Here is a 17,500-nt window from a genome sequence, read left to right as displayed (position 1 = left end):
AACCACATCCTGCAGCACAGCATCATGGGATTGAGTGGGTCAGAGCAGAGCATGATGGGATTGAGTGGGTCAGAGCAGAGCATGATGGGATTGAGTGGGTCAGAGAAGAGCATGATGGGATTGAGACAAAGCAGAGCAGTGCATGATGGGATTGAGACAAAGCAGAGCAGAGCATGATGGGATTGAGTGGGTCAGAGCAGTGCATGATGGGATTGAGTGGGTCAGAGCAGAGCATGATGGGATTGAGTGGGTCAGAGCAGTGCATGATGGGATTGAGTGGGTCAGAGCAGTGCATGATGGGATTGAGTGGGTCAGAGCAGAGCATGATGGGATTGAGTGGGTCAGAGCAGAGCATGATGGGATTGAGTGGGTCAGAGCAGTGCATGATGGGATTGAGTGGGTCAGAGCAGAGCATGATGGGATTGAGTGGGTCAGAGCAGTGCATGATGGGATTGAGTGGGTCAGAGCAGAGCATGATGGGATTGAGTGGGTCAGAGCAGAGCATGATGGGATTGAGTGGGTCAGAGCAGAGCATGATGGGATGGAGTGGGTCAGAGCAGTGCATGATGGGATTGAGTGGGTCAGAGCAGAGCATGATGGGATTGAGTGGGTCAGAGCAGTGCATGATGGGATTGAGTGGGTCAGAGCAGAGCATGATGGGATTGAGTGGGTCAGAGCAGAGCATGATGGGATTGAGTGGGTCAGAGCAGAGCATGATGGGATGGAGTGGGTCAGAGCAGTGCATGATGGGATTGAGTGGGTCAGAGCAGAGCATGATGGGATTGAGTGGGTCAGAGAAGAGCATGATGGGATTGAGTGGGTCAGAGAAGAGCATGATGGGATTGAGTGGGTCAGAGCAGTGCATGATGGGATTGAGTGGGTCAGAGCAGAGCATGATGGGATTGAGTGGGTCAGAGCAGTGCATGATGGGATTGAGTGGGTCAGAGCAGAGCATGATGGGATTGAGTGGGTCAGAGCAGTGCATGATGGGATTGAGTGGGTCAGAGCAGAGCATGATGGGATTGAGCTGGTGCTGTGGCACTGACCTGCTGTTTGGATTTCCGCTCGTCTTCAGCACTCAGGTTGCTGTCGCTCACGTCAGAATCATCATCGTCACGCGTCACATGTAGAGAGGAGCCACGCCTCTGAAACACATGAAACCATTCAGCTCAGATTCAACAGTGAATCTGAACACTTCATTTCTACTTTTCATGTAACCTCAGTCATAAACAGCAATATATATCTACAGAGAGACTCTGGTGAGCATACGAATCTTCCAGTTCAGTTTGGAATCAGACAGTTTGAACTGATTCACATAAATGAATTGAACTCTAACACGGTCATAAACGAGAGACACTCTTAAAACATCTGTGAATGCTCTCGCGCTCCTGAAGCATTAGAGGAGTAACGATCATGAAACTCGTCTAACGACACCATCTTTAGGAAACTTAGTGACCCAATAATAAAAAGAGCATTAGAAGACAAAGTTCACCCAAAAGCAGAAATATAAAACGATATTCTGAAGAATGTAACCATTGACCTCCATATTATGAAAAAATCAATGAGGACTAGAAACATTCTTCAGAAAAATCCTCTTTTGTGTTCAGCAGAGAGAGAAACACACAGGTTTGGGTGAACTATGTCTTAAAGAACGCTCAGGTGTGTGTGTGTGTTCGCCTGTGTGTCGGCTGACAGGAGCTCAGGTGTGTGTGTTCAGGTGTGTGTGTGTGTGTATCTGTGTGCCGGGTGACAGGAGCTCAGGTGTGTGTGTGTTCGCCTGTGTGTCGGCTGACAGGAGCTCAGGTGTGTGTGTTCAGGTGTGTGTGTGTGTGTGTATCTGTGTGCCGGGTGACAGGAGCTCAGGTGTGTGTGTGTTCGCCTGTGTGTCGGCTGACAGGAGCTCAGGTGTGTGTGTTCAGGTGTGTGTGTGTGTGTATCTGTGTGCCGGGTGACAGGAGCTCAGGTGTGTGTGTGTTCGCCTGTGTGTCGGCTGACAGGAGCTCAGGTGTGTGTGTGTGTGTGTGTGTTGACCTGCGTGTCAGCTGACAGGAGCTCGTGTGTGTGTTCAGGTGTGTGTGTGTGTGTATCTGTGTGCCGGGTGACAGGAGCTCAGGTGTGTGCGTGTGTGTTCAGGTGTGTGTGTGTGTGTGTTCAGGGGTGTGTGTGTGTGTACCTGTGTGCCGGGTGACAGGAGCTCAGGTGTGTGCGTGTGTGTTCAGGTGTGTGTGTGTGTGTGTTCAGGGGTGTGTGTGTGTGTACCTGTGTGTCAGCAGACAGGAGCTCAGGTGTGTGTTCAGGTGTGTGTGTGTGTGTGTACCTGTGTGTTGGCTGACAGGTGTTCTGAGGGCTGCTGGGAGCTGAAGGGGTTTGATCGAGCAGCTCGAGGCTCCAGGAAAGCATCTTCTAGTCCAGAGTCCAGCGCCGTGGCTCTCAGGGCAGCTGTCAGGATGTCCACTTGTGCTGGACACAGAACACACTCTCGTTAAACGCTGTCCATCATCTCACACTGATGCTGATCATCATGATGCAGAACGACTGACCGTGTGATGAAATCTATCAGAACGCAGTTATATGAGCTCAAAATTCCAAGATATGAGTGTAAAAAATCACCCTCTTATATTTATATCAGATGATGTAGTTTAGCAATATCACACCAACAAGAGTGCTGTTTCTGCATTATCTCTGCAAATGTGAGATTGATTCATACAACAGTTCAGTGAACAAGAACTTCATATAGTGTTACACTTACGATTTAATCTGCACATAGATTGAATTTCAATGTCTTAACAGCTGTAGTTTAGACCCAGAGCTGATCGGAGCGCTCTGTCCAGAATAAAGGAGCTCAGATAAGAGCAAACACACAAAAGGCCTGTTTCTGTGCGTCACTCCTTCTGTTTCTCTGCAACTTCCTGAGCTCATTTCCTTCCACTGACACGAAGCTCTCGCTCCGCTCCTGAAGATCACAATGAGCCACACAGACTCTTGCTCAATGTGACCAGATGAATGCTGTGTGACTCTGACACAGATCCTGCTGTCACGCTCAGGCAAGGGTGTGTGTGCTCGTCTGTCACACACCAAACAACAACACTTGCTTGAAAAAGAGGTCCTGTAGAGCTGGAGTCACTGACCGATACAGCGGCGTTTAGTGTTTCTTTAATAGCATGTTTTGAACTGTATTAGTGTTGATTTCATGCACAAAACAAGCATAAACGTCAGCTGTGTGAACTCACTAAAGTCCATCATCAATCAGTGTTTCAAGTCATGAAAACATTTAATGACCATAAATTTGATAAACTCATTTGATAAATATGCGCATTGTGTTACATATTTATTAGATTTTTACTTGTCTAAATTATTGAATAAATCTCAGTCACAGTTTACTTTATTTTTCTATCCTCACTTACATAAATTAACTATACACTGCAAAAACTGTTTCTTAGTATTTTTGTTTTCTAGTAAAAATGTCTAAACATTCTTGAATCAAGATGCATTTACTTGACAAGTAAAATTAAGATATTAAGTCTTGTTTTTTGAAAGAATTATACAAATTTTGTAAGCTTTTGCTTAAAACAAGCAAAAATATCTGCCAATGGGGTAAGAAAAAATTCTCAATTCAAAGGCTAAACAAAATTATATTTCTAACCCCATTGGCATTTTTTTTAGAAAACAAGACATGATATCTTGTACAGTAAATGCATCTGAATTCAAGAATTTGTAGATATTTATACTAGAAAACAAGATAAAAACAGAAGGAAAGAAAGAAAGAAATTTTTTGCAGTTTAGTGTGTCCTGCACCCAATAATAAAAAAAAATATCAAAAATGATGTGTTTGAATAATTTTGGATTTGACTAACTTAGATTTGGGTGTTTATTTGAGAGCTGATTCAAAAAAAATAAAAATCGATGTTTTGGTAGAAATCTCGTCTGGCTCACCTTTGACGTCGGGGTCGTCGATGTGCGGCTCCAGGTTCTCGATGAGCTCCTGCAGCTGTTCTCTGGCCAGCGACGGCACGGCGGAGCGACGGTCCTCCTGCAGCTCCAGCTCCAGGTCGATCTGAGGGATTGGAGTCCTCCAGAAGTGGAAGGAGTTGAAGAGCTCCTGCTCCGGGATCTCCTGCGCTGGAGGCTGCGTCTCCTCAGGAAGGCACTTCTGCTCGTCTGCGGTCAGCACCTCGGCCGTCTGCTCTCCTCCTCCCTCCTCTGCCTCACAGGAGTCCTGCGGCGGACACACGGCGGCTGCGCTGGTGCTGCGGAGTCAAGCAGACGAGCGAGCGATGACCGTTAGCAGAGTGTTTTGCCTGTGTTAATGCTAACTGCAGAAATGTTGGCACATTTGTGTATTTTTATTGGAATTTTAATATTTCACCTAGTGCTGTCAAACCATTAATCACATCCAAGCACATTAAATGCAAAAGTAAACTTTTTGGAGAATATGTCAATTTGGTTGAAATAATGTTACATTCTCATTCAGTCTAACACAATCTTTATGTAAAAATACAAACAACATGCTTATTCTGACTTGCACATATTAAAATATATAAAAGAACAAGCGAGCATATTACATTTTATTGGGTTTTATTAAATGAGTAAAAACGTCTTACTGACAAATGACCAAAACCTAGGATATTGGCAAATTTTAAAAGTGTAAAATTACAATTAATTAGTATTTGGGGTGAAAGTAATTAGTCTTTTAATATGTCATAAATAGATTTTTGTTGTAAATATGAATGAAAAGATTGTTACACTGAAATACATTTTAGTGAGTGTCTTCTTTAAATCAGGGAAAAATGTATATTTATTTTATGCTCAGAAAAACAAAAACAAAATTGCAATTAAATTAAACAGAAAACTTTTAAACAACAACAATTTAAAGCAGTATTACACTACTTTGGCTAGGGATGTAACGATGAACCGCGAGCCGGTTGAGATGCTAAACACAATCTGCGTCTCGTTCAGCTCGTCTGCCGTTTCATTTCATGCAGATATTTTTTATGTATAGTTTCACAAAACTGAAGTCGGACCGTTCTGTTTTTGCTTCAGACTTTGAAATGAAACAATCTAATTTGGATTATAAACTGCTCATGTTGCATTACGCTGCATCTTGATTGGATGATGATTCAAATGCAGTGGTTGCCTCTAAGCTTAAATGGGAAGAGCACAGACAAAGCCTTATTTTGAATATAAAAAGATTTATTTTATTGGTGTTACTTATTTGATTTGGAGCTTGTTTTAAAATTTCAATTTAGTTTTGTTATTTATATTTACATTTTGTTTTTAGCAGATGCTTTTATCCAAAGTAACTTACAAATGAGGAGAATAGAAGCAATCAAAACCATCAAAAGAGCAATAATATGCAAGTGCTATATTAGTATAGTGTATATTATAGTGTTATATTTCAATTTCACAAAGAAATGTGCTGCATTTTGTCCAAGCAATAATAAAAGGACACATTTAATTTATAATTTGTCTTAAATCTTTTTGTAAAACAAAATCGTGAATCGAATCAGGAGTTGAGTGAATCGTTACATCCTATCTTTGACCATATATAAATACAAACACATGCATGTATATAAGAATGTACATGTTATGCTTATATATGAAATATGTTTAAGTAATATATTTTTGTTTTTAACTACTGAGATGGTGCCCTGCGCAAGCTGTGTGCTCTGCATACTGAGAGCGGCGGTACAGTTCGGTACTCGGAGCTAGAGAGCCACGATATATCGATTTACAGATATTTCCTTTATTTTCTCCATTTGAAAACATTAGACATTCTACGTTTATTTTGCTTACTGCTAATATTAGTGTTCCTGCTAAAGCTTTTTATAAATAAAATGTTTTATTGTTGTGATACATTCGTTTTTGTTAATAAATGTTATGTAAGATAGTTTGTCATTGTCAACGTACTGTTTTATTGTTGTTGTGCTTTATAATTAATAACAATGAATCCATCTTTTGTTTTAGTCTTAAAAAGTGAAAGGTGTATAGATATAAACAAAACAGACAATGATCTTTTCTTGTAAAATGTGACACCAAGATCACAAATTTGAAAGTGAAAGCGCACGAAAAAAGGAATTCCTTTAAATCACAAATAATACCGATGAATAAGAACGAGTTGAATGTTGAACACTTTCGTTACCATATAACTATAAACTATGATAAAAGTTCATCAGCATGCATTGATTAATCAAATGTTGTAGTAAAGACAAAAAACAAATTGCAACCAAATTATGTGCTCATGCGACCAACTGAGAAAATTAGTCACTAAAGTGAGATCAGTGTGAAGAATGAGTCTAGAGCCCTGCATGAAAGACTGCTAATTCTCAAAACATGTTTTGTTAAGATGACTGAAAGGAGGAAAAACCAGAGTGAAGTATGGATTCATTTATTTACTCTATAACAGTAATAAATATGGGTTATCGGGCACATAAACATACAAATAATTGGTATCGGTTATAAAAAAAATCACTATCGGTCGATCACTACTCGGAGCTCGTTATCGTCTCACCTGTGTGTTTGTGCTCCGCTCCACTCGGCCTCGTCTCTGAAGTACTGACCCGCGTTACTGCTGGGGCTGGCAAAGGTGGAGATGAACTGACCGAGGGACTGAAACGCAGCCTGACGCACCTGTGAGCACAGCACACCTCATCAACATCAGCTCACAGAAAAACATGCAGCCAATCACTGGATCAGTCAGGAACACAGTGTGACGGAACCCAGCATAATCTGGATCAACAAATCCAGATTTCAGAAAACTATCATCAAACACGCAAAAAATATGCATTACATTCCTACAAAATAAAGGTTTGGTTTAACAGTAGAAAGTACTTCCCAAGGTAATAATAATAATAATATTATAGGAATATCACACAATTTTCCATCCATGTTTTAATTCTGTTTGGCACTTTGTTCGACATAAAAAAAAAAATTATATATATATATATATATATATATATATATATATATATATATATATATATATATATATATATATATATATATATATATATATATATATATATATATATACATATACACATATATATATATATAAAATAATTTTTTTAAATAAAATTTTAAAAGGATTCAAAAGTTTTATGCATTCTCTTTATTACCACCATTTTTAACAATAAATTTGTATAAAATCCTAGAATCCATAAACATTTTAATAAATTATTTTTTTTATATTTGTAGGGCCCTAAAATTGTAATGAATCGTTATTAAAATATTAAATGAATAAAAACCCAAACACCCAACTGATTAAATATTCTCTTGATTTTTAAAATTCAATTAAATCATTAAAGTGGAACATTAAAAATCAAAACATAAAAGTTTGGGGATATTTGGGGAAAAGATTTCAAAAGGGCCCTAAAAAATCTTATTTGTTAAACTTATTACATTGTTGTTGAATTGTACAAATTTCAAGATTTCAATTAATTAGACTTTAATTTATTAATTTATTCAATTAATTAGAAGATTAATTTATCCACTAAAATGTAACCCGAAAACGTGGAAGTTGGAAAAAATAAAATAGGAAAAATAAGTAAATTTTTAATTAGATCAAAAAACAAAATTTGATCAAAATCAAATTTAATTTGTTAAACTTTTATTAAATTGATGTTAAATTGTATACATTTCATGATTTAAATTAATTTGATGTACTTTCTGACATTTAATTTGAGCGTTTAAATGTAATCCAATAAAATTAAATGGAAAAAAGTAATCCATAAAAATGTGGGGAAAATAAAGAAAGAAATAAAGAAAGAAAAAGAAAGAAAGAAAGAATGTTTGATGTTGGTGTTGATGCCGCACCCAGCGCGACGGGTCGCTGATCAGACTGATGAACAGAGATGAGAGTTTGGTCCGGCGCACTTCTGGAGACGTGGCTGAGGAGACGGTCATGAAGCACTCGGCGCAGGCCTTCCTCACGCCCCACACGTTATCAGAACACAGCTGGAGGAACCGCGGCAGCTGACCCGGAAACACAGGAACACATCAACAACCACACAGAGCCATAGCATCACACGACACTGAACCGCTTCCAACCCCACTCCGGAGGAGACCAGGGCTAGTTGTCACACTGCTTCTACACACACACTCTGAAGTCTCAACCTCAAACACCTAGTGTGCTGAGCAAAGCAAAACATTAAAACAAATATGCATACAAAATAGGGATGTGCAACAGCAATCGAGTACTCGGCCGTGACAGCGAAGATCGATCATGAAAACGATGATCATGGGAAATTTGTATTTTTTCTGATTGGTTATAGCAGCACTTTAGCTGCTGAAAATACTAGTGTTCTAATCATTTTGGCCACCACTGTAAATATCCAAAAAATATTGCAAATTAAAATATCTTCCTTAAAGTGCCGCTAGAGAAAACATGCATTTATTTGTCTTTAAACCTCAGTTACAGACATCTAACCCTCGTGACAACTTGCCCCGCGTCTGACCGTACCAGCAGCTCCTCGGTCGCCTCTCCTCCGACCACACTACAGATGTCTCCGAAGTTCGCCGCACAAACCTGTCGGACACAAACACGCATCTGATGAGTGCATAGGACCGAACACGAGCACGAGCCAATCAGATTCAGCCATCATCCTCCTGAGCCAATCAGATTCACCGACCTTTCTCACGTGAAACATCCTGCAGTCGCAGCACATCTCACAGAAGCGCGGCAGAAAGAGCCGCTCGGTGACATCCTTCCCCACCATCGGAGCCATTTTACAAATAATCTGAGACAAAAGCATCAGAAACAAACACTCAAGAGTCCTGCCTGCTGCTGTATGAACCAGTCGAGCTACAAAATCATCTCAAGACCCGACGAGAGTGTTTTTCTTTCCATCATTACTTTACAAAAACAGTCAGAACTTAATGTTTCTGGTGACACTTTATTTGAAGGTCTCTTTATTACAAGTTACTTTTACTTACTGATATAATAGCAATAAATTACATGCAAGCAACCTCAAGCCAAACCCTAATCCTAACCATATAGTAAGTACATGTAGTTAATCAATATTGTGATGTGCGTTGTGTTTGGAGTGTCGTGTTGACAACTAATTAATGAGACTGAACACTGTACTGACAATTAATTAATGAGGCTGATTGGGGAATGAGGAACACCGGGATAGGATCTGTGTATTCAGAGACTGGGGTGAGAAGAATTAAGAGTGTAAATTTCTAGGGGAGCAGGTATTAATTTGCACATGCATGAGGTTTTATACGAGTATGAAGCGTCACTGTTTGTAGTTGATCTTGTGGGATGTCACGAATGAAGTGAGTGAACTTCTGTAGCACACTAAGGCTTCTTAGGCTGTGTTTAGCCTGTCCTGCCATCCCCTCTCTTAATAAAATCATTTGTGGTAGTGTGTTGTCTTCTGGTGCCAGACCACACTGGCTTAAAGAATTAAAGGTGGTGGCAGCGGCCTATTCAGTAAAGCTAATATTACAATATTACTCCGTACTTATAATATATAATTACACTGTAACAAGGACAAATAAAGTGTAACCATATTTTTAAATTAAAAATGTTAATGTTACCATGTTATTACTGCATTTACCACTTTTTTATTAATTAAAAAATTGAGAAATTCTTATACATTTTAAATTACACAAACCACACCATAAAAACAATTACTACGAAATCTAGAAAAATATAAAGGCTAAGAATTATCAGCATTAACCTAATTGAAATGAACTAAATTCCTTTTAACTTATAATTTACAATGGCTCAAAAACCTACATATTTATATTAGTGCTGTCAAACGATTATTCGCAAATAATCGCATACAAATTAAAAGTTTTTGTTTTGTACATAATGTGTGTGTGTGTGTGTGTGTGTGTGTGTGTACTAGGGATGGCACGATATTATTGGACTGATATCAGAATCAGCCGATAATGGCTTTAAATGTAAATATCGGCATCGGCCCGATATGAAATATGCCGATATGTCTTGCCGATAAGAGGAATACATGAACTCACACGCGATTAGATCACGTCAGCAGTGTGGCTCAATCTTGAAGCAAAGTTTTGTCTGAATGATATTAGATTAGATTTGGATCGCTGCATTTATGTTCTAATAGTAATAGCACAGCGCAGCAGTGTCAGCCTCCCCGGGTCCTAACGCCCGTTCTGTAAGTCATTCTAATCTGTAGGGGGCGCTGTTGGCCTACTTATTAAATTAAAAGTAAAATAGCCTACACACTATTTTTTTTGACTGTTTCTGATTAAATAAAGCAGTAATTAATGTCATAAAATAATGTGTATGTTTTGATTTAAAGGTCTGAAGCTAGCTTACATGAAAAAAAAATTACAAAAATGACACTTGTAAATTAAACAATTTTATATACACTTATTATTCATGTGTAATGTGTTTTATTTTTAAATAAATCATAAGCTCTAAAAGATTTTCAGAACTTTTACAACTCTTTTGCTTTAGACCACCAACAAATGTTAAATCTTAAAACAAAATGTTTGGGTTTACACTGCATCTTTCTGGGGGAAAAAATGCAGCGATTGATATATACTTTATTTATAGCTATTTTCATAGCTTCAATGTACTATCAAAAAACCTTCATTATTGTTTAATTCTAACAAATAAGTTCTTATTAAAAACGAACCAAAATTAAAAACATTTTGCTTATAACTTCAGCACAGGAGAGACTTGGTGTTGTGACCCGTGCTGGCAAAATGAGTGTGAATGCGCACGGACTAATTTTGAGTCAAAAGAAGTGAAAAATTTGAGGTTTTCACAAAAATGAGTTCATCAAGCCCTCTTCTAGCGATCCCAATGCTCCAAAAAGTAATTGCATCTAAAATGATCTTTATTTGTACGTTTTCTGAGAGGAGTACCGTTTTCTCTGCTCGCTTCTGGACGACCGCTGCTGCTTCTCAAGTTGTAGGTCTGTTGCCAAGTGCAGCATTCCTTCACTTTAACTCAATTTTTCTCTGCTGCCTCCATTGCCTTCAAACAGCTGTAGCTCAGTCATTTTTTGTCCGATTCCAACAAATAATATATAATTTTGAAGGTATTTTAATGGAGAATGTGAAATTTTTTGAAAATTTGCGCATTCTGACTCATTTTGCTTGCACGGGTCACATATATCGGCATCGGTCAAAATGAGTTGAAAATATCGGCATCGCATATCGGTAAAAATCCAATATCGTGCATCCCTAGTGTGTACTGTGTATATTTATTATGTATATATAAATACACAGCATATATTTTGGAAATATTTACATGCATAATTTTACATTAAATTGACTCCAAACAATTAAATTGACTCCAAACTTCAAACTGTTTATATATATATATATATATATATATATATATATATATATATATATATATATATATATATATATATATATATATATATATATATAAATAAAAAACATTATTTTTGTATTTTGAGGGTTTTAAAGCATTTGCAAAATTTAGTTTCCTTACTAAAAACTATGCATTTTTCAAGATATTTTTTTCTGCATCTCTTGCGGGTCAAACTGCATGTGTTCTCTCACCGCCATGGCTTCGGTCTTGACCTCGTCGCTGCTGTCGGGAGCCGTGAGCTCCACCAGCACGGGACACACCAGCTTCTCCACGTCTCCTCGCTCGATCAGCTCCTGCTCCAGCAGAACCAGCAGCGCCGCCTGACTCGTCTTACGCACCTGACACACAAACACGCCTCTTCAGCAGCGCTCCTGAGGAACCGCAGCAGCTCACAGAGATCACACCTACCAGGTTGTTCTGGTCGGCCAGGTATCGCACCACGATGGGCAGGAGGTACTTGGAGAAAGCCAACGGAATGGAAGGTCTGTTCTCCTGACAGAAGATGGCGATGTGTGGGATCTGCTCCATGAGCTCCGCTCGAACCGTCGGCTCTGAGGATCAAACAGCATTTCATTCATAAAGCACAGCTGGAGAAACAAAACATGGCTGCATATATGAGCAATGCTGAAATATGAATGTGTGCTTCAGCTAATAATGCATGAAAAACACGTTCAGTTGCATCAAAAACAAAGATATGAAGCGGTCAGTCAACCAGAACAACAGCTGAAGCTTTAAAGATAGATCTGTCTTACAAGTTTTCCAAAATGTTTAAATTTGCAAATGACACATTTTCTATTTAAATATGCATGCATTTTAATTTTGCATAAATTTCCAGTACAGAAATCTGAACATTGGACCATTAGGCTTGAGAAAATATATTTGTGGTGTTTATTTTATTCTTTAACTTTTTCTTTCTTTTTTTGGCATTTTCTTGAATATTGGTAGGCAAGATGGTTTTGTACCCTTCCAAATTCATTCTGCTACTGTCATCATACATTAAGTCATCAGTAAAGTTGAGAGGGCCTGCTCCAGAGACAGTCATGCATCCCATGCCATGACACCACCTCCACCATGCTTTACAGATGAGGCTGTATGCTTGGGATCATTGCAGTTCCCTTTTCTCTCCACATTAGTGCTTTCCCATCACTTAGATAAAGGTTCATCTTTGTCTCATCGCTCCATAAACACAGTTCTAAAACTCTTCTGGCTCACCTTTGTGCTTTTTTGCAAACTCTACTCTTGTCTTTCTATGTTTGGTGCTGGTCAGAGGTTTGCATCTTGCTGTGTAGCATCTGTAATTCTGTGTCAAAGTCTCCTGAGGACAGTAGATTGTCAGAGCATCACCCCAGCTTTCTGGAAGTTGTTGCTGATTTTACAGACATGTCTTTTAGGGTTCATTTTCACAGCTTTTATGATTTGTCAGTCATCAACTACTGTTGTTTTCTCAGCTGATCAGATCGTTGTTGGTTGCTGGTGTCGCTGGTGGTTTCCAAATTCTTTCTCCATATACACACACACACACATTTTCTTGTCATATTAAAAGGTTTCTTTCTAATCACTTGATAAATCTTCCATCAGCCTTTTGACAATATTTCTGATTTATTTAATTATTTATTTTTGATTTTATGCCATATCAGCATCAAAGGCTATAATTACGGCAAACTCAAGTGTAAGATTTAAACAAATTTTATATAATAAAATACAATAATTCATAATAAATAAATAACATAAATAAATAAAATACAATTAACAATTTCTTTTACAAATAAAATACAAAATGCTAATACTTTTTTTCAAAAGTATATTTTACAAAAAAAATAATAATAATTAAATTTGATATTTGATAAAATTCTAATATTTTTCACAGGTGAAACTTTTTTTTTTCTCCTTTAACATTAAATGTATTTGAGTAAAAATGTTTCCTAGCATCATTTAATAAAATACACTTCAATATGTTTTACACTTCAAAGAAGACTTACAAAAAAAACAACACATAAACAATTCTTCTTTCACTAAACACACACATGTAAGTGTGACAGATGGAGGATGTGTGTGTGTTTATCGGTCTAGAGCTCACAGGAGTCCGATCTCAAACACAGAGTCTTTATGACACGACTCTAACAGGACAGCGACTCAGCGAATCGGTTCAGTACCTGAGTCATCTGCGAGTCTGTCGATCCGCTCCAGCACAGACACACACTCACGCTCATCCTCGCTGACGGCCCGGAGTGTGTCCAGAAGACTGCGGGCCACCATCTGCCTAAACACAAACAAACAGAGGGTCAGGTGCATGGTGGGATACAGAATGCTCTGAAGGATATAAGAGGTCATCTGCTTGCTGTAGAGTCATATATTAACAGAGTTCAGTGTTTCACCTGTTGAAGATGTTCTCGCTGCTGATGTACTTGTCCAGTCGGCCCAGAGGAGTCAACATCTCATCCTGAGACACGAAATCCAGCACTGAAGACACAATAATGGAGTCAGACTCTGAGCCACACACACACTCTCACACACACACACACACACACACACACACACAGTCTCTCTCTCTCACACATACACACACACACACACACACACACACACACAGTCTCTCTCTCTCACACATACACACACACACACTCACACAAAATCTCTCACTCACACACACACTCTCTCACTCACAATGTCTCTCTCTCTCTCTCTCTCTCTCTCACACACACACACACAATTTCTCACTCATACACACACACACACACACACACACAGATAGAAAGTGTCCCTAATTAGTGCATATTTAGGGCAGGATGTCAGGAAGTGCAGTTCTGTTTCCACTTCATTTCCTGTGCAGTGGGGACACAGCCGGTCTTCTTCTGGTAGCCAGGTCTGTCTGTGTCTGCCGGTCTCTATGGTGAGATTGTGTTGACTGAGTCTGTACATGCTCAGGACTTTCCTCAGTTTAGGGTCACTCACTGTACTCAGGTATCCTGCCAATTCATATTCTCTATTTAGGGCCAAATAGCATTCCAGTTTACTTTGTAGGGCTGTTGTGTCTCTCCAATGCTGTAGGTATTTTTCTTTTTGTGTTTTAATTATTTGGTTTGGTCTGGCTAAGGTTTTATTCTCAGTCAGACATGTTGCAGAGTCTCTATTGGGTGTTTGTCCCATTCAGTGAACTCTTGGTTTGTGAGCGGCCCCAGACTTCACACCCGTAGAGTGCCATGGGTTCTATTACTGATTTCATTATTGTTATCCAGATTCTGATTGGGATGTCAATTTTGATATTTCTCTTAATAGCGTAAAAAGCTCGCCGTGCCTTGTCTCTCAGGTCGTTCACAGCTTTGTTCAAATTCCCTGTGTTGTTAATATTTATGCCAAGATAAGTGTAGTTCTGCGTGTGCTCAAGGAGCATGGTGTCTAATTTAAAACTATGATGTTGGTCTTGGTTGCTGGGTCTTTTTCTGAAAATCATTATGTTTGTCTTTTTGGGGTTAACTGACAGAAGCTGTGCAGGAGGTCTAGATGCTGCTGTAGACCCTCTTTAGTGGATCATCAGCAAACAGGAGGCATTTGACTTCAGTGTCTAGTAGAGAGCCCTGGCTAACTCATTTATGTATATATTGAACCGTGTAGGACTTCAGCTGCAGCCCTGTCTCACTCCACGACACTGAGGGAGGAATTCTGTGTGTTTGTTACCAATCTTAACAGCACATTTGTTGCTTTTGTACATTGATTTGATGATGTCATATGTTTTTCCTCCGATGCCGCACTGAATTAATTGAAGAAAAAGAGCTTCATGCCAAATGGAGTCAAAAGCTTGTTTGAAGTCAATAAAGCATGAGAAGATTGTGCTTTTGTTTTGGTTGATTTGCTTATGGATTAAGGTATGGAGAGTGTATATATGGTCTGATGTGCAACACTTGCTCAGGACATTTCTGTCTCGAAGAATATGGGCTAGTCTGCTGTTTAGGATGTTGCAGAAAAGTGTACCTAGGTTGCTGTTTACACATATGCCACGGTAGTTATTGGGCTCAAATCTGCCTCTGTTTTTATGGATTGGGGTGATTAGGCCTTTGTTCCAAATGTTGGGGAATAAACCTGAACTAAGGATGATATTGAAGAGCTTGAGGATGGCTAATCTGAATTTGTGCTCCGTGCATTTGATCATTTCCTTTAGGATGCCATCGACACCACAGGCGTTTTGGGTTTTCAGGGTTTGTATTTTGTCTAATAGTTCAGCTCGTGTAACTGGAGAGTCTAAAGGCTTCTGGTAGTCTTTGATGGTCGACTCTAAAACCCTTAGTTTTTCGCACATTGCATGTTGTTCCTGGTTGTTTTCTATATTACTAAAAAGGTTGGAGAAGTGGTTTATCCAAACATCTCTGTTCTGGACGGCTAGTTCTTGATGGTAAGATGTGTTTAGTGTATTCCAATGTTTCCAGAAGTGGTGGATTCTAAGGATTCTTCAATTTCTTTGAGTTGACTTTGTGTTTTGCTCTGTTTTCTTTCTTACAGTATTCCTATATTGTTTAAGTTTCTCATGATAGAGATGACGGATGTTCTCATTGTCAGCATCTCTGTGTTTCTGGTTTGATAGGATTCTTACTTCTTTCCTAAGTCTTTTGCAGTCATTGTCAAACCATTTCTCAGTGGCACCAGTTGTGCTTAGATATGTATCTTTACTGTTTAGTTTCCATCGATACGTGTTTCTCAGTGAGTGGAGCTGGGTTTGTTTAGATGTTTCTCTGGTTAAGTAGAGGGTTACTATGGTCTGATAGTGGGTTTAGTTGGCTGGCTGTGAACGCTCTGAGGGAATTTGGGTTAAGGTCTGTAAGAAAATAGTGGACTGTACTGCTACCAAAAGGAGAGCTGTAGGTGTATCTACCGTAGGAATCTCCTCTTAGTCTGCCATTGACTGCATACCTAGTGTGCGACACAGATGTGTTCCGCTTGTGTTTGTTGTTTTATCATAATTGTGTCTTCGTGTGTGTATAGGTGGGGGGAGGACGTCACCTCCAGGCAGGTGTTTGTCCCCCTGAGAGTTAAGTGTGTCCAGTTCTTCACCTGTTCTGGCATTTAGGTCTCCACAGACCAGTACGCTTCCCTGTGACTGGAAGGAATTCATGTCTTCTTCAAGAATGGAGAAACTGTCTTCATTAAAATAGGGAGACTCTGCTGGAGGGATGTAAGTGGCACATAGGAAGATGTTTTTCTCTGTTGTGGTGACTGTCCTATTAATTTCTAACCATGTATAGAATTGTCCTGTTTTAGCTACTTTGACGGCATGGACAAGATTTGATCTGTACCAAATAAGCATCCTCCTGAGTCTCTTGCTTGTGTCACTCCAGGCAGTTTAATAGATGGGATGAGGAGTTCTCTGTAGTCTTTGGGGCAGCCGGTGGGTCCGTCTCTGCTCCAGGTCTCCTGCAGGATGAGGATGTCTCAATTCTTTATTTCTGAGTTGAAATCTGTGTTTCTGCTTTTGAGGCCAAAGGTAGATGATCTCAGGCCTTGAATATTCCAACTTTATATTATAAATGCTTTGTTGTTCATAGGGTCTTAGTTTTGTTGATAAGTTTTGACCTATGACAGTAGGTTGAGCATCTGACGGATGTCTCTTAGCTCTGTAGTTGTGGCTTGCACTGGTGCTGTTGTGGGTCTTCTGCTCACAGTCTGAGCATAGCTGTGACTGCCAGGGGCCTGCTGTGTATGAGGGGGGTAGGGGGTTGGCAGGAGTGGCTTTGGTCTGGCCTGATTCACTGAATGTGAGGATGTGAGGGTGCATGTGAGAGTGCTGTTGTCTTCTGGATGTTCTCTCTGGGGGTACACTGTGCTTTCTTACAGGTCTGGGTGGAGGTTGGTGGACTCTGTTGCTCCTGGGGGTGCTGTTGCGGTTACGATTCAGGGCCACATCTTTGAGGGTCCTGGCGAAGACAGGAACAGCTGTTTTGTACAGATGGACATGGTCGTAGAGGCATGTGAAGTCCAGGGTGGGGTGGTGTTTAGTGATTTGAGTGTGCTCTGAGTTCGGGAAAGAGTTTCTTTTCATCAATAAATTTCCCATTTGAATCAATTACAAGAGCGACTTCTGGTTTTAGCGTTCCTTCTGTTGGTGTGGAGGGGTCGTCTGAGTGTGATGTGAGGGACGTGTCTGATGGGAGAGGAGGATTCTGGCTGTGCTGAATCTCTGTT

At 39.6% G+C, this 17,500-nt stretch overlaps 2 protein-coding genes across 4 annotated transcripts in view; both read right to left on the bottom strand.

The window, feature by feature from the left end:
• Positions 1 to 17,500, bottom strand: part of LOC306863503 (protein APCDD1-like) — a 64,378-nt gene that overhangs the window by 15,732 nt on the left and 31,146 nt on the right. The gene's annotated exons all lie outside the window — the stretch shown is intronic.
• The window catches only part of LOC306863502 (serine/threonine-protein phosphatase 4 regulatory subunit 1-like), a 32,085-nt gene that overhangs the window by 10,356 nt on the left and 4,229 nt on the right, over positions 1 to 17,500 (bottom strand). For all 3 annotated transcript variants that reach the window (XM_079406873.1, XM_079406872.1, XM_079406874.1), the window contains exons 3-14: positions 13,705 to 13,789; positions 13,483 to 13,589; positions 11,738 to 11,880; positions 11,521 to 11,667; positions 8,628 to 8,735; positions 8,459 to 8,524; positions 7,813 to 7,971; positions 6,509 to 6,627; positions 3,934 to 4,247; positions 2,318 to 2,460; positions 1,047 to 1,145; positions 1 to 9 (exon numbers count right to left, since the gene is read on the bottom strand). The exon at positions 1 to 9 is cut by the window's left edge and continues 177 nt beyond it. In XM_079406873.1, the coding sequence (XP_079262999.1) occupies positions 1 to 9; positions 1,047 to 1,145; positions 2,318 to 2,460; positions 3,934 to 4,247; positions 6,509 to 6,627; positions 7,813 to 7,971; positions 8,459 to 8,524; positions 8,628 to 8,735; positions 11,521 to 11,667; positions 11,738 to 11,880; positions 13,483 to 13,589; positions 13,705 to 13,763 (1,473 nt within the window). In that variant the 5' untranslated portion in view covers positions 13,764 to 13,789. The remainder of the gene's footprint in view (positions 10 to 1,046; positions 1,146 to 2,317; positions 2,461 to 3,933; positions 4,248 to 6,508; positions 6,628 to 7,812; positions 7,972 to 8,458; positions 8,525 to 8,627; positions 8,736 to 11,520; positions 11,668 to 11,737; positions 11,881 to 13,482; positions 13,590 to 13,704; positions 13,790 to 17,500) is intronic.

This window comes from Barbus barbus (assembly GCF_936440315.1).
Source record: "Barbus barbus genome assembly, chromosome: 44".
Lineage (NCBI taxonomy): Eukaryota > Metazoa > Chordata > Actinopteri > Cypriniformes > Cyprinidae > Barbus > Barbus barbus.
This window is presented reverse-complemented; position numbering and strand designations above follow the sequence as displayed.